Source organism: Pantherophis guttatus, chromosome 1, assembly GCF_059756535.1.
Source record: "Pantherophis guttatus breed Tessera chromosome 1, ASM5975653v1, whole genome shotgun sequence".
In the NCBI taxonomy this organism is placed as follows: domain Eukaryota; kingdom Metazoa; phylum Chordata; class Lepidosauria; order Squamata; family Colubridae; genus Pantherophis; species Pantherophis guttatus.
This window is the reverse complement of record NC_142063.1, coordinates 183705139-183731591: the sequence shown is the minus strand read 5'-3', so window position 1 is coordinate 183731591 and position 26453 is coordinate 183705139. Positions and strand designations below refer to the sequence as shown.

Here is a 26453-nt window from a genome sequence, read left to right as displayed (position 1 = left end):
CAGGGAGTTCCTGAAATTGGTTGGGTCTACTCAGGGACTTAACTCTTCTTTCCATCTGATTACAAAAGGAACCGCGGAACGAGCAAAGGCAATGATGAAGCAATATATAAGATGTTACGTGGATTATCAGCAAGAGAACTAGGCGGACCTTCTGCCGTTTGCAGAAGTAGCTTACAACAATGCAGTACACCGCAGCACTGGCTTGACCCCCTTTCAGGTCACCAGTGGCATTGATTTTGTCCCCATGCCCAAGCTGCCAAAAGAACCACCTTCATCCATGACTCTAACTGAGTGGATGGAGTTGCTAAAGAAGGGATGGGAAAACAAAAAAGCACTGGCAGAAGCCGCTGAGGTGTATAAAAAACAAGCAGACAAACACTGATCTCTCCAGCCCGACTTCTGTGTAGGAGATCGGGTTTACCTATCAACCAAATACATTAAATTGAAACTGCCCAGTAAAAAACGGGGACCTAAGTTTCTAGGACCTTTCCCAGTAGTGAAAGGGATTAACCCAGTGACAGTTCACCTTAACCTCCCACACATACTAGAGAAAGTGCATTCTGTCTTTCATTTAGCAAACTTAGCAGTTTGCTAAATCCAGTGGTCGGGTCAAGATTAAGGCTACAAACCTGCCCGGCGCCCAAGTGGTGCAAGGGGAGACCGATTATGAGGTTAAGAAAATTCTAGACTCTAGATTGTATAGAGATTGATTACAGTATTTAGTTCATTGGAAAGGGTACCCTTTGTCCGGAGCTACTTGGATTAAAAGATGGGATGGAAAGGCAAAGATATTAGTGAAACAATTCCATGATAAATTCCCTGATAAGACAAAGGGTCCCCCTGGGGGGGGGAGAGGTGGTTAAGGAATATTAAATTAACCCCCTATGTTCCTCTCATTGCAGGACACAGTCATCGGTTGAGTGGGGGCAGCCTATTAGCCCTGGGGCCCATCTTTTTCTTTGGATCTTCAGCTGCCACACTTAGTGCTGTGGGAAACTGGGAGGGGGGGATTGCATGGAGTTGCAGAGATATCTACCCATAATAACATTCCTTTCTCTGAGAGTCAAGGACATTTGGCCTTGCATCTGGAGTGGCGTTACTAGGAGGCATCTCCAGTTGGGATGGTGCATTGATTGGACCATGTGATGGATATGTGGGTGCAGGGGAAGGGATTTTCTTTTGGGTGGGGAAAACCTGGAAGCTTTCAGATTCGGGTTTTCCCAGATGTGCCAATATGACATCTCTAATAGAGTGGAACTTTGAGGAACTTTTAGCCTCGGGGTCTTCTTTCCTTGGGGGTGTTACTTGGAACCCTGACACTGTCAGCTCCAGGTGATTTGGGGCAACTTACATTAAAAAAGTAGGAACAATTTAAAAAAGAAACAGATCATGAATATCCAGAAGACAAGTTTTATTTAACAATTCAGATAGTCCTTGACTTAGAACCAGTCACTTAGTGACCGTTTAAAGTTGTGATGAATCCCTAAAAAAGGGACTTATGATCTGGAACCAACCGTCAGGTCCCTCTCCCATAATTATTTTGGGCCCATGCCAACTGGCCTGTATTCCAGTCATGTGATTATGTTTCTGCAGGAAACTGACATTTACTGCCAGTTTCTAGCAAAAATTGGCCATTGTGGACAATAGGTTTGCATCACGATCACATTTTCTCTATAACATTTGCTTAATGGCTACCACAAAAGTCATAATATTGGGTGAGATCTTGTGATGATCTCTTTAATGACCTCCATGGCCGTAATTCTGATTTCAGTTACCATCATAAATCAAGAATTACCTATAAACCTGCCAATAAGCACCATTCTGCCCCAAAGCCTGGAAAAAGTAATGTTTTCGGTGACTTTCTGGATGTCTTCAGACTGGGAACCATATGGATTATGGGGAGATGCTGCAAATAACAAGGCATGTGGGTTCTAGAAGATGACACCTATTTTACTAAAGGGATCTGAAGCACACAACTCTGCTTGATTTCTCTAAATAAACAGAAATTAGAAGCATGTGGCTCCTCAAATTGCCAGGCCCTGTGCTATAGAGGTTTTATAGGTTTTGTTTTGTTTATCTATTTATTTATTTTCCTTCCTTTACTACTTTAAAAGTACATCAAGGCAGCAAATATGCATAATACAGGTAGTCCTCAATTTATGACCAGTTGCTTAGCAATGGCTCAAAGTGACAACAGATCCCCCACAAACTACTTACATCTTGATTTTGCATGTGTGATAGATAGACAGATACACATACACACACACACACACACAATCATGTAATATCATTTTGGGTGCTTGCCAACTCAACTTCGCGACTGCAGCAACCTGCAACCATGTGGCCATGATTTTTGACAGTTTTTTTGCACTTCCAGTGTTTACCTCCTTTTTCTGACAAAAAGCGCCTATTGGATAAAATTGATTTTCTTAATAATTGCCACAAAAGTCATAAAACTGACTTTTCTTACCTAAGTGTAGGACTTTACTTTTCTCTACATTGAATTTCATTTTGTTAGATACGGCCTAGTGTTCAAGTTTGTCAAGATCCATCTGGATCTTAAGCCTATCTTCTAGGACAGTGATGGCTAACCTTTTTGCCATCGCATGCCAGGATGGGGAGGCGGGGGTCGCACACGCCTGTGCCCACACCCATAATTCTATACATCCAATCCCCGTGCATGCATGTGCGACCCCCCTACCCCCGCTCCTGGCATGCGATGGCCCGGTAGGCCCATTTTTCTTTCTCACCTGGTTCCAGGGCCTCTCTAGGAGTCTGGGGAAGGCAAAAACAGCCTTCCTCTACCACCCCAGAGGTCCTCCAGAGGCTGAAAACTGCCCATTTAATAACTTCCGTTGGGACCGGAACGCCCATTATTTGCTGTCCCCAGCCTCCAGGGCATCTCTAGGAGTCTGGGAAGGACGAAAATGTCCTTCTCCACCTCTCCCGGAGGTCCTCCAGAGGCCAAAAATGGCCAGTTTGACAACTTCTGATGCCGGAAGGAGCTAAGTTCACATGCCCACTGATATGGCTATGCGTGCCACCTGTGACACACGTGTCATAGGTTCGCCATCACTGTTCTAGAGTGTTAGCTATTCCCGCCAGTTTAGTAGCATCTGCAAATTTGGTAAATTCCCCTTCTATTCCCTCATCTAAGTCGTTTATGAAGATATTGAAGATTACCAGGCCTAAGATGGAACCTTGTGGCACCCCACTGCTTGCTTCTGTCCATGTAGACCTAGGTCCAATAAGGACTACTCGTTGAGTACAGTTTGTCAGCCAGTTGCGAATCCATCTGGTGATGAAACTATCTATCCCAGTTTTTTCTAGTTTAGAAAGTAGGTTGTGGTCTACTTTGTCTAATGCCTTGCTAAAGTCTATTATGTCCACAATATTTCACTGGTCTACTAATTTAGTCACTATGTTGAAGAATACAATAAGATTGGTTTGGCATGATCTGTTTTTAACAAACCCATGCTGGCTGCTAGTTATTACTTTACTCATTTCTAGGTGTTGGCAGATCTGTTTTTTTATTATCTTTTCCAGTATCTTCCCAGGTATTGATGTTAGGCTGGTTGGTCTGTAGTTTCCTGGGTCTTTCTTTAAATCCTTAAACTAGGCATTCTTTAAATGTTAGAATCTTAAAACTTTAGCTAGATTTGAGCCCCCAAATTTTAAATTTTAAACAATCTGTTAGAACATCTGTATCCCAAATTGGACGTTTTTCCCTTTTAAAAATCTCTGGTAAAACCCTCTACACTTTCACTCTCAATTTTTTGTAAACCTACTCATGGAAGAAGAAACTGATACTATTGTGATATGCAGAACATGTTCCATGTATATACTTATGTCCATAGAATACCTAAACTACATATGTACCAAATGTAAATTAATCAAGTTACTAGAAGAAAAAGTAAAGGGTCTAGAGGAAACTAACCACTCTGAAACTTGACCTACAAAATGAGAAACCCCAAACCTTGCATAAAGAATATGGCCAAACTGAACATAATAATGACCAAATAACTTTTAAAAGAGTTGACCCCTTAGAGGAAAAAGACAGATGGAAACATGTTACTCATAGAAAGAACACAAACCTAGTACAAAACCCCTGTCCAAACCAACCCACTCTGAAGCAGCCCCACTGGTGCTAAGCAATCGATATCATGGACTCTCACTAGAAGAAAACATGCATAGAGAAGAAGCACCATCAAATGTCCCTAAAAAAGTAGCACCACCAAATGTGATAGATAGAAAAACACCACAAACCTCCCTAGAAAAAAAAAGGCAAGTGTTGGTGATAGGAGATTCAATTCTGAAGGGAACAGAACCTGCCGTCTGTAGACCAGACCAGAGAGGTATGTTGTCTCCCTGGAGAATCAAAGATGTGGCTGAGAACTTAACCAAAATAATAAAACCAACAGACTATTACCTCTTTCTACTACTACATGTAGGTACGAATGACACAAAAAAGGACTTGAAAACAATATTGAATGATTATGAGCAGCTAGGCAAGAAAGTCAAGGACTTAGGTGCAGAAGTAGTTTTTTCATCTGTACTGCCAATGAAAGGATAACATCCGGCAAGAGAACAAAGAATTCTAGAAGTGAACCACTGGCTAAAGGCTTGGTGTTGCCAAAAAACTTTTGGATTCCTGGACCATGGTCTGCACCACATCCATGATGGGCTTTTGGCAAGGGATGGGTTGCACCTCACAAAGAGGTGCAGTCGTTTTTTGAAAATGACTGGCTCAACTTATCAGGAGGGTTTTAAACTAAAATTGAGGGGGGAGGGTAACCAGTCTTTAGGATCTCCAGGACTTAATTCCAAACAAAAACCCCTAGAAAGCAAGACAAATAACAAAGTAAGGAGGGATGGGAAGGAAGACGAACTCAAATACCAAATAGAAGACATAGGAAGCATACCCAGAGTCAGGCATAAAGACCTCAAGTGCCTATATACAAATGCACAAAGTTTGGGGAACAAACTGTGAACTTGAACTATTAATTCACGAAGGTAGATATGACATAGTAGGAATAAGAGAAACTTGTTGGGACGAAACCCAGGACTGGAACATGCTGATAGAAGGATACAAACTCTTCAAAAAACCCAGACTCCATAAAAGGAGGTGGAGTTGCACTGTATGCAAAGGACCACTATATTGCTATAGAATTGCACAAAACCAAAGACGAAAACCTCCTAGAATGCATATGGGTCAACATAAAAGACAGAAAGAATAACGTGACCATAGGTGTATACTGTAGGCCCGTGATGGCGAACCTATGGCACGTGTGCCACAGGTGGCATGTAGCGCTCTCTCTGTAGGCATGCAAGCCGTTGCCCCAGTTCAGCATGCCGGGGATAGGGGTCCTTCAGGCATTCTCCCTCCTCTCTCTCTCTCTCTCTCTCTCCCCTCTCTCTTTCTCTTTCTCTCTCTCTCTCCCTCCCTCCCTCCCACTCTTTCTCTCTCATTCTCTTTCTCCCCCTCTCTCTTTCTCTCTCTCTCCCACTCATTCTCTATCATTCTCTCTCTCTCATCTCTCTTTCTCTCCCCCCATTGTCTCTCTCATTCTGATTCTCTCTCTGATTCTCTCTTTCATTTTGTCTCTCTCTCTCCGATTATTTCATTCTCTGTCTCTTTCTCTCTCATTCTGATTCTCTCTCATCCTGATTCTGTCTCCCCCCATTCTCTCTCTCTCTCATTCTGATTTTCTCTCTGATTCTCTTTCATTCTGTCTCTCTCTCTGTGATTCTTTCATTCTCTGTCTCTTTCTCATTCTGATTCTCTCATTCTGATTTTCTCTCATTCTCTCTCTCTGATTCTCTCTCTCTCTTTCCCTCTCATTCTCTGTCTTTCATTCTGTCTCTTTCTCTCTCAAACACACACCCACACCCTCTCTTTCTCTCTCTCATCTCTCTTTCTCTCTCATTCTCTTTGATTCTCTCTCTCATTCTCTCTCATCTCTCTCCCACTCATTCTGTCTCATTCTCTCTCTTTCATTCTGTCTTTCTCATTCTGTCTTTCTCATTTTCTCTGATTCTCTTTCTCTCTTTCTCTCCCACTTTCTCTCATTGTCTCTCTCTCACACTTTCATTCTCTCTTTCATTCCCTTTCTCTCCCCTCTCTCTCTCATCTCTCCCCCTTTCCTTCTCTCTCTCACACTCTTTCTCATCTCTCTCTTTCTCATTCTCTCTCTTTTTCATTCTCTCTCTCTCTCTCTCTCTCTCTCTCTCTCTCTCTCTCTCTCTCTGATTCTCTCATTCTCTTTCATTTCATGGACCAGCCAGTGTCTTGGGGCTGAGAGGAAGTCAAGCATCTCCCTGAGAGACCGAGGTGCATGGAGCAACAACAAGGGCCAGAAGAAACGGCTGTGAGATCCAACAAGAGATGAAGCTTTGCTCCCACTCTGGAATATGGAGCGAATCTCCATCCCTCCCACCTTCCCTTGCCAGGCCAGGCGAGGACTGACTGGGAAGGGAGGGTGAGGGGTGGGGACAGCCACTGGTGGGTTCAGCCAACAGGAAGCTACAGCAGGGAAAAGAAACAGCCCAGGGTTCCCACCACCTGTTGCTTCTGCCCACCTACAGAGCCGCCACCCCCCTCCTTGCACCATTACATCATTCTGGCCGATGAGAGCTGCACTGCAAAGTTGCAAGTTGCATGAACCTCCCTCTACAGTGGAGATTTACAGCCCCACTGTGAGCTGCCTGGCCATATTCCCATATTCCAGAGATCTAGTCACAGGACTAGCCATTGCTCAGCCCGGAGCAGCTCCTCCACCCGGGTGCGCCGCAGACCATCAAAATTTTCTTGCGGACCACCGGTGGCTTAAAACAATGCTGTGCATAGCTGCACTGGTTGACCCTTTTCCAAATTACCAGTGGCGTGGAATTTGTCCTCATGCCTGAACTGCCCAGAGAACCCCCCCTCTTCTGTGTCTTTGACAGAATGGATGGAGTCTCTGAAAAAGGGGTAGGAGAATACTAAAAAACCGCTGGCAGACGCTGCAGATGAATATAAAAAGCAGGCAGACAAACACCGTTCTCTTCAACCCTCCTTCCCTGTGGGAGAGAAAGTAATTTTTAGGTCCCTTTCCAATAGTTTAGAATGTTTTATATAATTCTGCGGGTAGTCCATCTGGGCCTGGTGTTTTTCCATTTTTTTTTAATTGCCTCTGTCAATTACATTATTGATACTCTTTCTTCTAATATTTCTTTATATAGTTCAGGTATTTTAGGTAAATCAGATTTCTCTAAAAATTGTTTTATCTTTCCATCAGGTTTTCCCAGATGTGTCAATATCTCTAATAAAATGGAACTTTGAGGAAACTCAAGCCTTTGAGTATTCTTTTGTTGGGGTTGTTACTTGGAACCTTGAGACTTAATCCTGAAAGAGATTAAAATGGGTTCAGATAATTGCTTTCCTCCAGGATCCCCTGGAGTTGTTGACCACCTTCTTAATTCTTTTTTTAAAAAAAAATAATGTTGGAGGCTGGACCATAATTTTCCAGAATCATTGGATTCAGTGACTACTTCTTGAAGAGGGGGTGTATGACTGTCTCCTTTGAAGCCAAATGGAACTATCTCCTCTGTCAAAGAATTAATCAAAAGATAGTATCAGATTTAATAGCCATAGTTCCATAAATCATGAATTCATGAAGTGTAGAATTTTATATAATCTGATAAGTACATTTAATTGAATTGAACTGAATTAGAATGGGATTTACTTCAAACTGACATCTATAAGATTTTGTTGTTAATTGTATGTTTAATGCATTAAATGCTTTAAGAACTAACATGTTTTTCCTCTTCCTGTTAGCACTTACAATAAAATATGGGCAGAAGCCCAAGAATCTCTCAACTGCTTGTTGCAAAAGGAGATTGAAGAGAAGTCCCCAAAGCCACTGAAAGACCGCCTGTTAATTTTTCAGATGCTTGCTACTTTCTACATCAAATATGTGCAGATATTTCACAACTTAGAATCAGCTTATGACCAGATTGTTCACCCACAAAAGCGCTTAATTATTCGTCAAGTGCTGGATGGTGTAATGGGTCGTATCTTGGAATTGAAGAATGAAATGGTAGAATTGGAATACTCAGAATACCATTACTTTGATGACATTTTACAGGATCTTAAATTATCCCCTGTAAGTATATTTCAGAAATGCCTATTTTCTTGCGTCCATCCAGTCCCAATATAGTGCAGCTTTTGTTTTTTTTACTGTTTTGTTTTGTTTTGTTTTGTTTTGTTTATTTATTTAAATTTATTTAAAAATCAGAGTTTTTTATCAATGTTCAATTTCACCTGAGAAGATCATATAGAAAAACATCAGAATCTCACAGTTCTATAGTTGTTTGTGCTTCCAATTCTTGCAGTGCAAAATTTATATGATTTTCACCTCAGAAATACAGAGACCTAGATCAATATTTTTGTTATGATAAACGATAATTTCCAGAGGTTTTTTTTTTTAGAAATTCAGATTATAGTATTACTCTAAATGTATATATAGAGTATGTACTCTGGTATATAGTGTAGAATATATGCTCTAGTATATAGAGTATATACTCTAGTATATATTCTATTATATAAACAGACATATTACCATATAGAAAAATAATTATCAGAGGAGGCATATGTTCTTTCCATTTTTATTTCCACTTATCTTTTTAATAGAACAATTGTTGGTCTGTTCTGATACAGCTGTTTTAAGCTACTTTCATTTTGAAGTAATTTTGGAGCAGATGTTTGTTTAGCCGTTTGAAATCTAAATATGATTGTATCCCCGTTTGGGTGGAGGGATCACTAAAAAAGATTTTGGGAAGTTAGAATGAAATAAAACTTTCAGATGATTGTGCAAGCATTCCATATTGTTTAAAAGTTAGACCCTCAGAATAGTTCTAACATCTTCCACTCAGCAGCTTAGAGATGAAAATTGGATTTAGATTGTGGTTTCCTGCATGAGTCAGCCCAGAGATACCTGGGACAAATCCATGGTTTTCCTAGAGCCCATGAATTTTTGAATTCTCCTGCCATGCAGTCAGACGCCAAACTAACAGACATGTCTTTGTTCACACATCAACATAGTCACAGCTGTCATCAGTTCTCCACTCTTAGTCCTGCTTTTTTAATCATCCTGCCAGGGTTTCTTCTAACATCTCTTCCTTGTTATTGCAGTTCAGCATTGACACTGCCTTCAATTTTTAGCCACCCTTTTTTGTTTTCTGCTTGCTTAATCATTGTCTCAGCCTTTCCTTCCTAATTTTTCAGTACATCAGTGTCCGCTCTCAGTCTTCATGGATCAGCAAGACTGTGAATGAACATAAACATAGACATAGAACAGGGGTGTCAAACTCAATTTCATTGAAGGCCGCATCAGGATTCTGCTTGACTTCAGGCGGTCATGGCTGATTGGGTGAGCATGCTTGGGTGGGTGCAGCCAGCTCATTTCTCGTGTTGGGAGGCACCTGTGGTGTCCATTGTCTCCAGCAGAGGAAAGCAAGATCAGGATGAGCACCAAGCCCTTGTCCACCAGAGGAGCCTCGCCATTCTTCTCAGGCCATGCGGAGGATCCCGGACTGTGGTGTGGGTTGCTGGAGTCCTGGGCTGTGGAGGGCAAGCTCCCATTCCAGCCCTTGAGATCCCAGGGCATGGGACCCCACAGCCCAGCCCAGCTCCACTTCCCCAAGGGGGGCACCTGGCTGTGCTTACCTCCTCCTTGATGCTGCTGCTGCTGTGCTCACTTTACTTGGCCAGGTTATTCATGGTGTGTGTGTGATAGGGCAAGGTGTGTGGGTCAAAGAGAGGCCTACTCCCTCTCCTTGCAAGGAGACCCTGCTTTGTAACCTCAGCTAGGATGGGAGACTACCAGGAAAGGAGGGGGCAAGGGGATGGCAAAAGGGCAGCAGGACTGCTGGTGGCCAAGTGCTAAGACACAACTTCCCTCAGACCCTCCTCCCTCCCCTCCTTCCTTCCTTCCTATCTTCCTTCCTTTTTTTCTTCCCTCCTTCTCATTCCCATCTTCCTTCCTTCCTTCTGGGCATTCAATGCAAGATCCCCGGATCATACAGCCAAAGATATTTGAAAGAAATATGCATTACGACACCCCCGAAGTTAGAAGATTTGATCCTGTTCCTGCACAGTTCATCAGAGTCTACCCAGAAAGATGGTCTCCAGCAGGGATTGGGATGTGATTAGAAGTCCTTGGGTGTGACTGGACTGATGTGAAGTCCACTGTGGAAACACTGAAGCCCACATTGAAGAGTGAGGAGATGAGCACTCAGTTTTTCACTGATGAAGAACCATCACAGATTGTAGTGATGGTTGTGTGGAGAATGGAGATTTCCAGGTCCCAATAGGATTTAATTGCAACTTTGATCTTCCTGAAGAGTTTTGTAGTTGGACACATGACACATATACAGGATTTACATGGGCTTTTCATTCTAGAAATACCTGGACTAGCCATTTAGAACCAGGCAACGGGGCCTACCCAGATGGCAAGAGTTATTTAAGGTTGCAAAGTAGCGCAAGAATGTTTTGGTACCAGCTCTCTGGATGTAGTGGGACTATGCTACAGGTGCTGCGGGAGGCAACGCATGAAAACAAACCACTGTGGATCATCAGGGAAGACCAAGGGGAGGAGTGGAGAGAAGGCCAGATTCTTCTGCCTAGTTACGATACAGAATATCAGATAGTATTTGAAGGCACCATAAACAATGGGCATTCAGGAGACATTGCCATTGATGACATCCAAATAGGCACTGATACTTCTTTGGAGAACTGCATGGAACCTATTGCAGCTTTCCCTGGAGAACATACATTTGAAATTTCAGGGGGCACCCTTCTGCCAGGGAGCGAGTCCACAGTGGACTTAGTGTCAGTGCAGCCCATTCCATCCTACTGGTATTATGTTATGGCCGCAGGAGGTGCTGTTCTGGTGCTGGTCTCTGTTGCGCTGGCCCTTGTGCTCCACTACCACCGGTTCCACTATGTGGCCAAGAAGAGTGATCACTCCATCACCTACAAGACCTTCCACTATGCCAACGGGGCCCCTCTGGCTGTGGAGCCGACTTTAACAATAAAACTAGAGCAAGATCGCAGCTCACATTGCTGAGAATGGAATAGGAACACAATCATTTTAAACAAAACAAAACCAGACTTCAGATATGTTGCCTCAATTTTGCACTTTTCTCCTTGCCCAGCATATATCTGAACTCAAGATATCTCTTCCGCTTGGCGCCACAGGGATCCAGACAGGGAAATGGCGAGCTCCGCAAAGCTCTGCCAAAACCCCGTCTGCCAAGCTGCCGCCGACAGGTCTTTGGACCTCCCCTGTCTTGAAGGGACAGGGGGACAAGAAGGGACCCCTTGGGTGGCTGAGAGGAACAGGCAGGTTCCTCAGGGCTGGAGGCTTTCCCTTCACGCCGGTGGCAGTGGAACGACAGCCATGGCTGTCCCGAAACCGCGACAACCGGGAACAAAGATCGTGCTGGAGGAGAGGAGGAGAAGCGGAGAGCGGAGCAGGGAGTTTGAAAGCCGGGTGAGTTGACTTCTGCCCAGGTGAGAACTGCCTGTAAATGCTGGACTACAAAAAGTGTGCCCCAGCCTTAACAGCGGCTGAGAAACATCGGGGCAAAAAGACTCAAATGAATGGTGGAGAAAAGACCTGTTGACAGATAGCGTTCATTATAGACTTTTTGGAAATGATTTTATTACAGATTTGGTTTTCTTTTTTTATTTTTCTGGCTATTTTTTGTGGCTAAACGAGATTGGATTACGTTTGAGAGAGAGGCAGGAGAAGAGGAAATAAATATGCTTTTAAAAGAAAAGATGGCTGCCAGCTGAAAAATGAAAATGTAAATTCCAGACTGCTTGTTACTTGAAAGAGAAACTTTGTTGCTTGTTACTTAAAGTGGATTATTTTGAGAAAAATTTCAAGAGGCTGGAGTTTGGACATATAATCTGTGTATTGGAGGATATTGAAGACCAGAAAGAAGAAACTAAATGGAATAATGAAAACTGATTTATTAAGCATGGCAACAAGAGAAAAAGGGTGTGGCAACAGAAGAAGAACATGATGATACCATATATGGAATAGTCAATTCAGAATTAACTCTATAGAATTTACAATTTTGAGGACATTGAAATGGAAAATAAATATACTCAGATAGATTGGAGAAGGAAAAAAAATGGAATATAAAGTAACAAGATAACAAAATACTATAGTTTGAATTAAATGGATGTAATGGTGTCTGGGAGTTTGATCTTTGAATAATTTTAGGAGATACCTTCCTTCTTCTCTGGGCTCTCTCTCAATTCTATTTTATTTTTTTTCTTTCTTTCTTTTTTTTTGTCCCTTTCCCCCTCTCTATTTTTTCAAATTCTCTTTTCAATTTCTTTTCTTATATTTCTATTCTCTTTCCTATTTTTATTCTTGTTTTTTTCTTTTGTTTTTATTTTAACTATTATTAATATTGTTACTATTCTCTCTCTTTTTTCACTATTATTTTTATCTAAGTTGATTTTATGAATATACAACAATTTGACTTGGAAAAAATGAGTATAAATGATTGAAAATTATGATTTTTGGATGTTTTAATACTTTTTTAAACTTGGAATTTTTAAGCTCTATTTACAGATCCAATAATTTAGAAGAAAATGTTCTCTAAGGTGCTGGATATTAAGAAGAATTAATTACTGACTTAATAATTACAAAAAATTGATTTTAAAGTGATTTAAAATGTTGCTATTCACTGGAAATAAATATGGCACGGGAGAAAGCCTAGGAGAGAATAGGAGCTAAGATATTTGTCGATATACTTTTTTATTTTTAACCAGTTAAAGACATGGAGGAGAATGGATTTAAAAATGAATATGAGTAATATATTGTGAATTAATTTAAAGTTAAATAATTGAATAAGAGATGTAGAAATGGAGGAAAACATAAAGCTGGACAATAATTAAAATAAAATGTTATGAATTAGTTAAACAAATGAAGTTAGGAGTTGAGGGAAACATGATTCTGGAGAACAGTGAAAGTAAAGCTATGATCTAGTGTTACAAATAAGGTAGGAGTGGAGGAAAGCATCATACTGGAGAACAGTTAAGGCAAAACTGGGAACCAGTTAAAAATAAAAACAAGAGTTAGGAGTGGAGGAAAGCACGGGCTGGAAAACAACCAAAGTAAAGCTGTGAACCAGCCATTAGAGTTAGGAGTGGAGGGAAGCATACGCTAGGTAACAGTTAAAGCAAAACTGTGAACTAGCCAAAAAATAAAAAGTTAGGAGTGGAGGAAAATATACCTGGAGAGCAACTGAAATATAGTTGTGAACCAGTTAAAAATAGAGGTTGGAAAGGAGGGAAGCATTGCTGGGAAGGAACTATTTGAGTTGCGAATCAGTTTCATAATAGATTTAGGAGGATTGAAAGAGATAACGGTATGCAGTTAAAATTATACAGTGAACCAGCTCAAATAAGTAAGGTCAGGAGTGGGAGGAGACAATACTGGAGAATAGTTAAACCAAACTGTGAACCAGTTAAATAAATAGAGATAGAAGTGGCGGAAAACACTTGGGAAATAGCTATTATGAATCAGTTAAATATTAGATTTTAAAATAAAGTATTTTGGGAGTGACAAATTTTAGATGGAAATGTTGATTGATTTAGAAACAATTAAGAGAGGAGGAAAATATTCTTTGTCAAGATTATGGATACTAGTTGCCATTTAAAAGAGGTACAATATAGACTCGATGTAATGGGTTTTAGAAATGAGGAATATATATGAAATATTGATTGTTAAAATGATAAAGATTTGGAATGATGTCTATTTGGAAATAATTGTTTAGAATTTTGGGTGACATAGTGGAATGTTCAAAATCTAAATGTTTAGAATAAGATTTCTTTTTCTTTCTTTTTCTTTTTCTTTTTAAAGAGGTAAATGGATAAAATTTGGAACAAAATTGGTTGAGGGAATGTGAGTAATTGTATTTACTTGATACCGGATCAAATCCTTGCTCTAAAAAGATGTATTTTATGTTTCATGTTTTAAAAAATAAAAAAAACTTTAAAAAAAAAAAGATATCTCTTCCCCCGATTCCTTGTTCTTTGACAACTCTTAAACTATAATGCTGCATCTTGGAAGAGACTCAGTTCCCCTGTCTCTTTGGAAGCGAATGCTCCTTCATTTCTATTTCCAAAGACTTGATTTTGGATTTTATCCAGTAGACACCTTGCAAGGAAGCTCAAGAGCAAGTCATGTTGACTTCTGGTTTGGCGTCACGGCAGACAGTCGGGGAAATAGCGGGCTCTGATGAGTCCCATGAAAACCCCGGTGTCAGCCTTGGAAGCCATATTAGGCCGGAAGCTTCAATGCTGCCACCTCCTCATCTGTGGGAAAGTAGGAGGGGGGATTTAGGAGAAGGGAGTTAGTAGACATAATAGCGTTCTTCCTATCGGTCAAGGTCAGGGTGAGCCAGCATCTGGAGGAGGAATGGTCAGGGGCTGGCTTGAGGTGGAACGGACGATGATTGGAGCATGTGACCAAAAGGGGAGAAAGGGGTTGGTTTTGGGAGCTTTGTATTATTGAAGGAAAGCCCGGGTTTTTCAGATTCGGGATTTCCCAGATGTGCCAGTTTACCTATTGCTAGTAAAGAGAGCTTTGGAAAATGCCTGCTTCAGTGTCTTTACTGGGAGTCAGGGGTTTTCTGGAACACTGACACCCAGCTGCCGAACCGCCGCCTATGGGTCTTCGGACCGGATCCGTCCTGCAGGGACGGGGGAGAAGGAGGGGCACCTCGGACGACCAAGAGGAACAGGCAAGTTCCTCGGAGGTCAGAGGGAATCCACTGTGAGTCGGCGGCGGGGGGAGGCAACCATGGCGGCTGCCACGAAGCTGTGACAACCGGGCTAAGAATAGTGCTGGAGGAAAGGGGAGTGAAACGGAGCTCTTTGAAGCTGGGTGAGTGACAACAAACCCAGGCTTGTAACAACGTGTGGAGCAATATTATTACTTAGAAGACCCCTAGCCTAAAATAGCGGCTGTGGAACAAAGGGGCTTTGGAAAGTTTTAAATTGCAACTTTAAAGAGACAAAGACCCGAGAAACAACTAATTTTTGTATAGAACTAAAGGAATTAATTAATGAGACTGGTAAAAAGACTGGATATTTTAATTCGAATTGGATTCTAAAAAAGAAGATTTGGTACTTTTAAAATTAAAAGAAGAATTGCACAATATGGATGCTTGCATGACTAATGGAAAATGTGGATTGTAGAGAGACACCATCTGGTTTAAAAAGAAACTTTGTAACTTTTTTTTTTGTTGTTGTTATGGAAAATTCTGAGTTCTACAGATAAAAGCCATGGGACTTTGTGGAGGAGTCTTTTTTTCCTGTCTGCAGACAGCTGAATTTTGGTGAAAAGAAAAGGAACTATAATGGAACTCCTATAGTTGAAATAACAATAATTAAAAATTGGCACAGGAACAAAAGAAGGAATAAGCGCAGCCCAAGAGAGGGAGATTTGATACATTCTATCCAGAATAAAAATAAAAAAAAGATTTAATATGATTTATGGAGGACAAAACTGAAAATTTTGAAAATGGAAGGAATATATGTTTGCAGGCAAGGAAATGAAGAAGTAAGATAAATGCAACTGGAAAAAAAAGATTTAAACAATGTGATTTAAAATAAAATAATGTAAAGGTGGATTGTAATAATAAAAAGGTTTTTTTATAGAAATTAAGAATGTTAAATGGGATTTTTTTTGTAAAAGGAATTGATGAATATATTTAAAGATATGTTTGAAGCAAGAACCATGTTTTAATGTTAAATTGTTATGAAAAAGAATAAGGATAAATATGATTAATTTAAAATGTTAAAAGGAATTTATAAATACATTTAAAGGTATGACTTAAGCAAGAACTATGTCTCAATGTTAAATTGTCATGGAAAAGGATAAGGATAAATATGATTATCTGAAAATAAGCAATGTATAGATGGATGAGAACAATAAAGAAAGGACTAAGAAGGGATCAATAGTTAAACCAACTATGATTATGCTGTGTTTAACAGCCAAAAAATAAAAATAGATATGCTGTGTAACAGCCAGAAAAAAGGGCTATGCTGTATTTATCAGCCAAACAAAAATGACGATGCTGTGTAACAGCCAGAAAACAAAAATGACTATGCTGTGTTTAACAGCCAAACAAAAATGGTTATGCTGTGTAACAGCCAAAACAAAAATGGATATGCTGTGTAATGGCCAAGAAACAAAAATGAATATGCTGTGTTTAACAGCCAAAAATAAAATGGTTATGCTGTGTTTAACAGCCAAGAAATGAAAATGATTGGTTTAACAACAAAGATAAAGATAAAGATGCTGGGTTGTATAGCAAAAATAAAATGTGGTGGGATAGCCAAAATAAGGATGAGTATGTTAATAATTAAAATGAAATGAATAAGTTAGGTTTAATAACAGAAATAGAGATTATAAATGTTGAGCTCAATAGTAAGAATAAAATGATTGTGTTGGAATTTAATATTTTATGAATGTTTATAATAATTGTATGATTTATACTTTAAAAATGAATCCATCTAAGCAAATGAAAGAGAAAAAGGGAATGATAATTGGTTAAGATTTAAGATTTAAGTAACGGGTTTTTGGGGATAATGGCATAGTTAAACAATAGATTTGAGGGAAATAATTGAGTAAAATATTAAGTTGTATTAATTGAAAATTAAGATTTATTAGTGATTTGTATGAATTTGTGACCGGATCAAGAGCTTTGTTTTGAAAAGATGTGTTTTATGTTTGTTTTAAAAATAATAAAAAACTTTTTTTTTAAAAAAAGAGCAAGTTGTGAGGGGTATGCAAGAGAATAGATGTGTGTGCTTGTATATCTTCCTTCCTTCCTTCCTTCCTTCCTTCCTTCCTTCCTTCCTTCCTTCCCTCCCTCCCTCCCTCCCTCCCTCCCTCCCTTCCCTGCTTCTCATTCCCATCTCCTTCCTTCCTCCTTTTTTTTGGAGTGCTTGTTTCTTTTTTTCACCTATTACTGCTTCAATGATGTTTGCTCAAGGGATTATGGACTGCAAATCCCCCCCCCCACAACCTGCCACCAATTTCACCGCGCTCTGCTCCCCCAGCTCCTGCCCCCAGCCCTGTGGAAGGCTGCAAGAAGCTTCCATCCCAGCTTCTCTTATCTCTCCCGTTCTTTTCCTCCTCAAAGTCACAGTGCGGGGCTGCAAGGGCGGAAATCCCTGTGCGCGTGCACACACACACACATAAATGTGCACGAATGGGCAGAGGTTTCCCATTTTTTAAAGACAAGTTTTATTAAAAAAAATTTTTACATACGTATTTTATGAACAGAGTATTGACCGGGTCACATCTTTTACAACTTATAACATATTTATATATTGATTTTTATAATCTCTTCCAGTTTCCTTTTTTGTTTTTTCCAGATATAATTTATATATTTCATTTTCTGCCATAATATTCTTTTTTCTCTATTTTTATCTTATCTTAATTTCTTCTTAATACTTAATATATAAACAGTATCACCATCCGCCCTGTCTTAGCATTGCTTCAATTAATTATCTTATTTCTCCATTTATAAAATATATTTCTTATAATCCCAATCACATTTTTTAGTTATAAACAATAAACTTCATCCTATTCAGTTCTTAAATTGAAGCCTTTTAACTTAATTGATCTTCCACATCTTATCTCTTCTTAATACATAATAAGCAATATCACTCTCCGCCCTTAATTCCTGACTTCTATTATAGCATCCATTAATTATTTTATTTCCTCATTTGCAAGATATTATTTCAAAATTCCCATCACACTTTTTTCAGTTTTGCATCCTAATTTCAGTTCATAATTGAACCTAGTTACCACTTCATATTTCATCTGCTGTTCCATTTTACAATAAACAATAAACATCATATTTACTTTTTACATTCACAATTACTATTATTAATAGAGTTCCCTTAGATCTACTAATATATATATATTAATTCCCTTCCTCCTTTCCACTATTCTTCCCCTTTTAGCCATTTTCTCCTGGTTTCACCAGAATTCCACTTCTTAATGATTTTCTCCTTTCATCCTATTCTCTTTTCTTCTTCTTTTTTTATTTTTACATTTATTATATCTTTTCTCCTGAACCCTTTCTCTAACTTTTGAGTCCATCACTCGCATAATTCGCCCCCTGCTGTTACCCAATCTTTTCCCATTTCCTTCTCTTCCCTTAGATTGCTTTTTTGTTTGGAAAATATTTCCCCCTGTCCATTCTTTTTTTGCCACTATAAATCCCAGTGTAATCATCTAACATTTTGCCTTCAATTCTTTTTCCTTCAATATCATTTTCTTGTTTCTCATTTATATTCTCTTTTTCCTGTTTTGTGTGCTCTAACAAAGTTTCTGACTTTTTATTGTCCTTTATTGATTCATGCATGTTTTTAAGCATCTCAATTAATTCTTCACACATCCAAGACTCCATTATATTAGTTTAAAAGATTATTTCCACTTATATTTAATTAAAATTTTAGTCCATATAGTCTCTTTTTTATTTCTAGATAATATCCAGTACAAATGTTTGTCCAATCCACTCCAACTTAAAGCTTTATTATTGTCCACCTCCTTTAGAAGTCGAGACCAAGCAATTTAAAACAAAACAAATACTCCTTAAAATTTCTCACAGTTCTTGTAGTGATCAAGGTCATTGTTGTAATTTCCTTGAATTTTCAAGTCCATCGTTGTAGTGCTTTCTTTCCACCAGCAGATGTCTCTCTCCAATCCATATTTCTCAGAATAACGAAGTATCCAGTTTACAAAAGTATTTTAAATCCACATAGAAAATACTTTCTCTCAAATTGCTTTTCCTTTTATTGTTTTTAATTTTTCCAAATTCAGTTTTAAATCCAGTTGTAAAATTTCCTTTCTTGGGCTTTAATATGTTAACCTCCTCTTTGTTCTTACTTCATACTTCAAAACTGTCAAAATTCTTTCAAATCTTCATTAAAAAATACTTTCCCGTGGGTTTCCTTTTCTTATATTGGTTTTAATTTCTCCAAGTCCAATTTTAAATCCAAATATAAGATTTTCTTTTCTGGGCTTTAATGCTTTGACTTCCTCTTTGTTCTTTTCCCTCCATTAAAATTCCCAAGTGCCAATTAACCGCTTGCTTCCTTGCTAGGATCTTTTAAAGTTTTTTAAAAAAGAAATTCCCTTTTTTACCTATGAGTTGGCCAATCACTCACCCGGTACCTGTACTCTGTCCTGCACAAAATCTTATTCCAGTTGCCCTAGCTTCAAAGCGGTCATTTTTAATGGCTGTCGTCCCCGCCGCCAGATCGAAGAGCTGCCTCCGATCTTCTGAAGAATTGGCCTGTTCCTCTTGGTCGTCCGAGGCACCTCTCCTTCTTCACCGTCCGTACAAGATGGTTCCGGTCCAAAGACTCCCCAACAGCGGTTTGTCTGGCTTGATTTTTGCCGGGCTCATTGGAGCCTGCTAATTTCCAGCCAGTCTCACCACAAAGCTTCCGGTTTCTCCTCAGAGGCTTCCCATTTTGACACCTCTCCCCTGTCGCTGTCTCTGTTGTCTCCCCCCTTGTAGCCCTGTGCTTTGACATATATTTTTTCCAGGGGCTATATATTATTATATACTCTCAAAAACAATTACAGAATAAAAGAAATAGTAGAATAATAATAGAAAGAATAATAGAAAACATTTGTTATTTAGCAATGACAAATTAGTATTAGCAATACTAATCCAAACACTGAGCCCTTTGTTTATAAGTTAGGAAGGAAGGAAATTACTATATGCATAACCAACAAAGTTTGTAAAAATATGTTTCTCTTCAACAGGATAACATTGAAATCCCTATCCCAAGGTACTTTATCAAGGAGAAAATTAAAGTATTAAAAGAGAGAGAGGGAATCCTTGCTCAGATCATGTTAGATGCCGGAATGTATGAAGATGAACCTGTAAGTATATCTATATAATAAAGTGAGGGATACAGGCAATCCTCATTTAGCAACCATTTGTTCAGTGACCATTCATATTCATCATCACAGTGATGATGAACACGGGGACTTTATGAGCAATCCTCAAAGTTGCAATCATCACCGTGTCTTGGTAGTCACATGATTGCAATTTTGGCACTTTGCAACTGGCTTGAACTTACAACAATTGCAGCAACTTCCTTGCCAGTTTTTCTCAAGCAAAGTCAATGGGGAAGCCAGTAGAGCAGGTCACAAATTGCTCCTCTGCTTTTTCTCCTAGGGAGCCCCCATGCAGCAGAGTAAGTGCAGATCCTAAAAGACAGGCAGTTGCCTTCTTGGCTACACTTGGACCACAGTATCCACCATTCCACAGCACCTGCCCACCCATACTATGGGGCCCATCCCCACTCACTAATGCCATCTACCTGCATTCATACTGCAGCACCCAGCTGCATTGCAGCTCCCACTCCCCACACAGCTGATTCTCACTTAACAATTGCAATGAGAACTGCTGGAATTGATTGCTAAGCAATGCAGTTATGTGATATCACACTTTATAATATCTTTGGTTGGGAGGGGGAAGTCTGAATACCATAATGATTTAATTAAAGATAATATGTCATGATGATCAAAATTATGGGACTAGGCAGAAATTATTTCCTTAATGAATATTTGTAACGCCCTTATACCAAATGTGTATACATATCCCTACCAGTACAAAGCTTTAACTAGTGTCTTTTGTTCTTTAAACTTCTCAACTTTTTCTTTGATGGGAGCTCCATTCAATCATAAATTGTTTGGTCTTCCTGTGAATTTACTCATTCCTCTTTCATGTTTATTTCCAGTGCGATCCTCATTATTTCTATATAATCAAATCACTTCACTATACTTTGTTCATACCAAGCACTCGCTTCTGTGTTCAGTAACCATACATTTCTTGATCCTTTCATTTCTTTTACTACCTATACTCCAAGTAAAACATTCTCACTCCATACAACTTTTATGTTTCTCTTGACAGCTATCATCCCATGTAAAAAGTGGGACAGAAGCACAAGTTTATGCAGGTATTTTTGTTTCTTTGAAAATAATATATTTCTCATACCAGTCCACATACAGCCTTGTCCACATACATCTTTGTACATTTTAGCATTTCTTCATGCATTTTTCCACTTTTAGAAAACATTCTTCCAAGGTGTACAAATTCATCTACGTGTTCTAATTATTACCAGGGACTTGATGAAAAACAAAAACATTATCTTGTTTTGCACACATGCTTATTATACATGGATTTCCCAAATGTTGTTCAGGTTTCCCTGTTGACCTTATCTCTTTGTTTTTACATTCACTAACTTTCCTTTTGTATAGGAGAACAGTAACAGCATTCTTCTGATCAGCAGGCATAGATACAGTTTTCACATACATATTACATGAATCACACAGCAATTTCATAACTAAGCCACATTTATTTTTCCTGTTTTCATCATCCATGCCTATGTCCTTATCACAGAATTTATGCCATCATTTTCATCTATTGTTTCCTGGGTATTAACATTTATTAGTTTCAGTTCTATTTTCATCATATCACTGTCGTTTCCATACAGTCTCGAAAATACTCCTTTCATCATTTCCTCACTTATTCCAGATCTTTCCATTCAATCTGCATAGGCTCTTTTTCTTTCACTTTCAAAGCAACCTTTTATTTCCATCTAAATTACTCTGCATTTCCTCTGCATCTTTCAGAATTAACTATTTCTTGTTCTCTTTAACTATATTCTTGGCAACAATCTTTTTTTCTCCATACAAATTATTAAGGATGTACAACTATTTGGATCTGCAGTGGGAAAGGGGCTTCATAGGGATATGGGCACACTTTGCTAATTCTGTTAGCAGCTCCTTAAATAAGTCTTGACTTTTCATGGACTTTTCCTTAATGGAGATAACTAGGGGATAAGTGGCAATGCTGTAATGTAAGAAGAAGTGTGTGTGTTTAAGGAAGCACCAACATAAGCAGCAAGTATGCCCAGGTGCCCTTTGAAGCATTTTCTACTTTACATCCAAATAGCTGTGCATCATTATACACTATACAGTATCTAGAATGGGAGATCCTGTTCATAGTTACTTATGTCTTAGTTATTCTAGGTTGCATTATTGCAATACACACAACATAGGACTGTCATTGAAGACCATCCAGAAACTACAAGTAGTCCAGAATGTAGCTGAGCCAGTAGTTTGGGGCATTCCTGGGCATGGCCATATGACACATTATTCTGTGACCTGTGCTGGCTTCCTACAGGGTTCTGAATATAATTCAAGGTATTGATTATCACCTAAAAAGACTTATATGGTACAGAGTCAGATTATTTCCAGGAACGCCTTGTTCAGTGTTGTTTGCCCATCCTGCATGCTCTAATAAGGTGGGCATACTCTAGATTCCTCCGTAAAACAATGTAATCTTATGGGACTTTGGAGGAATGGTCTTTACTATGATAGCATCTGCCCTTTGGAATAATCTCCTGACATATAGTTGGTCCTATGCATGCCTTTTAAAAGGTAGTGAAAACATGCCTTTTTTCCTCAGGCATTCAAATCAGGATGATAAATAACCTTGTCTGCAAAGGGCCTAATACATTTTAGTACCCAGTTGCCAAATAATTGTTATATTTGGTTTTAGCTGGTATTATTTACTTTGGTTTTGGTTTTTTTGTTCTTTGGTCCACTATATACCATCCGGAATCATGTTGTTCAAGTTGGGTAGCCATACAAGAGCTCAGTCAATCTATTCCTTCAAGGACAGAACATTGAGAGTATAAAGAAGCATTCTAGACCCATTCCCCCCCCCACACACAAAGTAGGAAGAGGTAAATAATATATTTGGAATTATTCTGAGGTCAAAATGATAACTGTCAACAGGATTGATGTGGTGCGCTTACTTGAAATAACGATTGAGTTTTCTCTTAAACTTCCTTTTTATATTACAGAAAAAACCTGTGAAGGTCATGCTTTTAGAAGAAGCCGTTAGAGTAATTCAGATAGCTGAGCGAGCTCGACAGGGCCGACTCAGGGCTACATTCATGAAGCAAATCTTTCTTGAAGAAAAGAGAGAACGATTAGCCAGGCTTCAGGGTTCAAAAGGTCCAGATGTTGAAACTGCTGCAATGTGCATTCAAAGGGTAAAGCATACATACAAATATGTTCCATTGAAAAGTGGCTTTTTATTCAATTTCGTTTGAATGTGCTATCTATGGAGAATGTTCATATCTGTTTTTATATTATTGTTTGCCTTCATTTAATTAAACAAAGAAAAGAAAAAACAAAACAAATACGTATTTACTTCTCATACATATGTGTATAAAATATGATACAATGGTTTCAGGAAAGGATTATTGTATTTCATTGTAATAATTGATAGATACATATTTTAAGCAGTTTGTTCTTAAGTTGTAATGTCAGGTCTTTAATCCTCTAAATCAGTGGTCCCCAACCTTTTTGGCTGTACAGACTGGTGGGGAGGGGAGGGGACGGGTTCACGCTCTCAATCTAATCCTGTGCATGCACAAATGAAGCTTCATGCGCTGACCCATCATTTCTGCAGCCCTTATCCCAACGGGCCATGGACTAGGAATTGGGGACCCTTGCTCTAAGTAATTGGAAACTTTAAGTTATCTTTTCCAAACTGAAGCATTATTAGCAATAAAAAGGGTACTGACCATCCATTTCAATAGTCTAAGTGACATTTTCCATATAACAGGTAAGTAGTTAAAAGACTGTGAACTATGTTTGTGGTCTGCCAGCAGCCTGTGGAGCTGGCAGCAGAGTTGGACAGTGAGGAGGCTGGGGAGGAACATGGGCCAGTCCTTGAATCTGGGGAAGGCTCAGACGAGGGCTCTGCATCAGAGGCAGAGATGGGGCCAGGGCCATCTGGGAATTATGTGCGGACTCCAGAGCCTCCAGAGTAGGACATCAGAGAGGCAGAGGAACAGGGGGAGCCTGTTCCTAGTGCGCACATGCGCAGAGTTGCCAGAAGGCAAGAACAGTTAAAACAAAAGGGACGACTCAGGAGTAAGGCTTAGAGATGATTGGCCCCTCCCATAAGACATAAAGGAAGAGCAAAGGCACGTGGGCCTTTGCAAGAAGCAACATTGTGGATGGTGTCGTTTTGTACTTTGAAGCTCCATTTTTGACTCTGTTTCTGTGTGGCCTTGCCAAGATAATTCCCAATTAGGTCTTTGGCAGTGTGTCAAAGAAGATAAAGGTGGGTATTTACCAGCCTTATCCGAAAGACTGTGGCAGATTCTTGGTGATTCAGCACGTGCTGTGAATGAAAGGAATTCACAGCCGTTAAAGTAAAAAAAGGGGGTTTTGGGACTAGTTGTGTGCTTTTTACAATATCAGGAAGCCTAGGTCAGAACAAACTACTTACCTTACTGTGTTTCCCCCAAAATAAGATCTACCCCCAAAATAAGCCCTAGTTTGATTTTTAAGTGTGCGCCTAATATAAACTCTACCCCAAAAATAAGCCCTAGTGAAGGGGGGTGGCATGGCCAGTACAGGAGGTGGTGAGTGCACGCGGGCTGTTGGTGTCTGGCAGCCTACAATAGCACAGGTGAGTTGATTACCTGTCCAAGGAGCAGGCAGAGGCGAGGTGGAGGCACGCAATCTGGACGTGCTGTGCGGGCCTCGGGGAAACCAAGAGTCAGTGGGCCGGAGTGGCAGGTGGCCATGGGAGACTCGTTTTCGCATGGCGGCACTGGCAGCAGATGGAGGCAGAGGCGCGGGGGAAGGCAGATGATCCAGACGCGTTGCTTGGGCTGCAGGAAAGCTAAGAGTTGGTGGGCCAGAGCAGGTGGGCGGCCACGGGAGACTCATCTTTGCTTCTCTCCCCTTGCCTGCGGTCCATGCAACAGGTTGGAATTGTCTGCCTTCTGCCTCGCGCATGAAGACAAGCCTCCTGCGGCTGCATGCCCACTGCAGCCCACTGACTTTCAGCTTTCACGTAGCACATCCAGATTGTCTGCCTCCACCCACCCCCATGCCTCCGTAAGCCTCCCAGAGTGCACCAACCAAGAGACCAGTGGGCTGCAGCTGCTGCTGGATACCATCGGTCCCTGCACGCTTGCCGCCTCTTGTGCGCACGCCAGGGCAGGACGCCCAGCTGGGCTGATCACCCTGAAATCATGTTTCCCCAAAAATAAGCCTTAGTGTTTATTTTGGAGCCCAAAAAATATAAGACCAGGTCTTATTTTCGGGGAAACACAGTACCTGTTATACCTGGGTGGGAGGGAATTAAACAATAGTTTTAATGAGGCATTATTCTCACTGCACTTGCAGTAACACAGTGAATTACACATTCCTTTTCTACTTTTTGAATATACACCCAAAATTTAGTACCTCAAAATATATCCATAATTCAAGATTGAGAAAATCAAAATTGACAAATGTATAATTGTGTTTTCAGAGCTGTCTTCAAAATTGAAGAATCCCGTAAAAATTAATAGAGTAATGTTCTGAGTTTTTTCCAAAAATATTTATGAGAATTCCACACAAAATCTAAACTAACCTGGAAATTACACTAATTTTTAGAATATTTTGTCAGGGCGCAATCAGCCCCGTTACCTTCCTGGGGTAATTGCCTGGATCGTGGCATTTTCCTTGTGTATACTTTTGAAAAATAAAACCGGAATACATCTTCTAATTAAACTCATATTTATTTGTTATAAAGAAAATAAAACATCTAACTGATCTAATTAGTTACATTTTGAAAAAGTTTGTGCCGGCTATTTCTCAGCCGGACCTTTCTGGGCAAGAGAACAAAGGAAAAAATGTGAAGAAGGAATGTGGGTGGATATGCGCAGTTATAGCTTACTGATAAGGATTCTTGGCAAGCTACGGAAAGTCTGACAGTCCAGAAGTAATGAGCTCAGCTGGTAAATAAAAAAAAGGCAGTGACATGTTTACTATATCTCTCAAAAGGAAACCTATTATTACTGGTTCGTTGCACAGTCAACCAGATGTTTAAACTGGATTTGAAATTTTTATCAACCTGTTGAGTCCTTTCCAAGGTCCTGGGATAGGCAGATGTTGATGTTTGATGGTGTTAAAGGTATCATTGCAGGATGTTCTGATTAAAGTTGCCTTTTGCAATTGAGGAATGGTAATTTTGTCAATGCCGATGGTGTTCAAATGGTGCTCCAATTGTTTTGGGCCAAGGGGTACTATTACTATTGGTACTACCTTTGCTTTCTTTTGCCACAGACATTCTATTTCTATTTGCAGATCTTTGTATTTTGTTATCTTCTCCTTTCTCTTCTGTTCTCTTATCTCTAGGTACTGCCATGTCCACTATCCAGACATTTTTATCTGTCTTATTGATAGTTGTTAAGTCTGGGATATTATGTGGCAGATGCTTGTCATAACATTTTGAATTCTAAAATCTCAGGGCACTTTACCTTCTTC

The 26453-nt window shown here is 39.7% G+C and overlaps 1 protein-coding gene across 6 annotated transcripts in view; it reads left to right on the top strand.

The window, feature by feature from the left end:
- The window catches only part of DRC11 (dynein regulatory complex subunit 11), a 277555-nt gene that overhangs the window by 49235 nt on the left and 201867 nt on the right, over nt 1–26453 (top strand). For 4 of the 6 annotated variants that reach the window (XM_087885743.1, XM_087885733.1, XM_087885748.1 and 1 more), the window contains exons 2-4: nt 7817–8144; nt 19863–19982; nt 22979–23170. In XM_087885743.1, the coding sequence (XP_087741869.1) occupies nt 7929–8144; nt 19863–19982; nt 22979–23170 (528 nt within the window). In that variant the 5' untranslated portion in view covers nt 7817–7928. The remainder of the gene's footprint in view (nt 1–7816; nt 8145–19862; nt 19983–22978; nt 23171–26453) is intronic. The other 2 variants (XM_087885741.1, XM_087885750.1) reach the window with 2 other exon arrangements.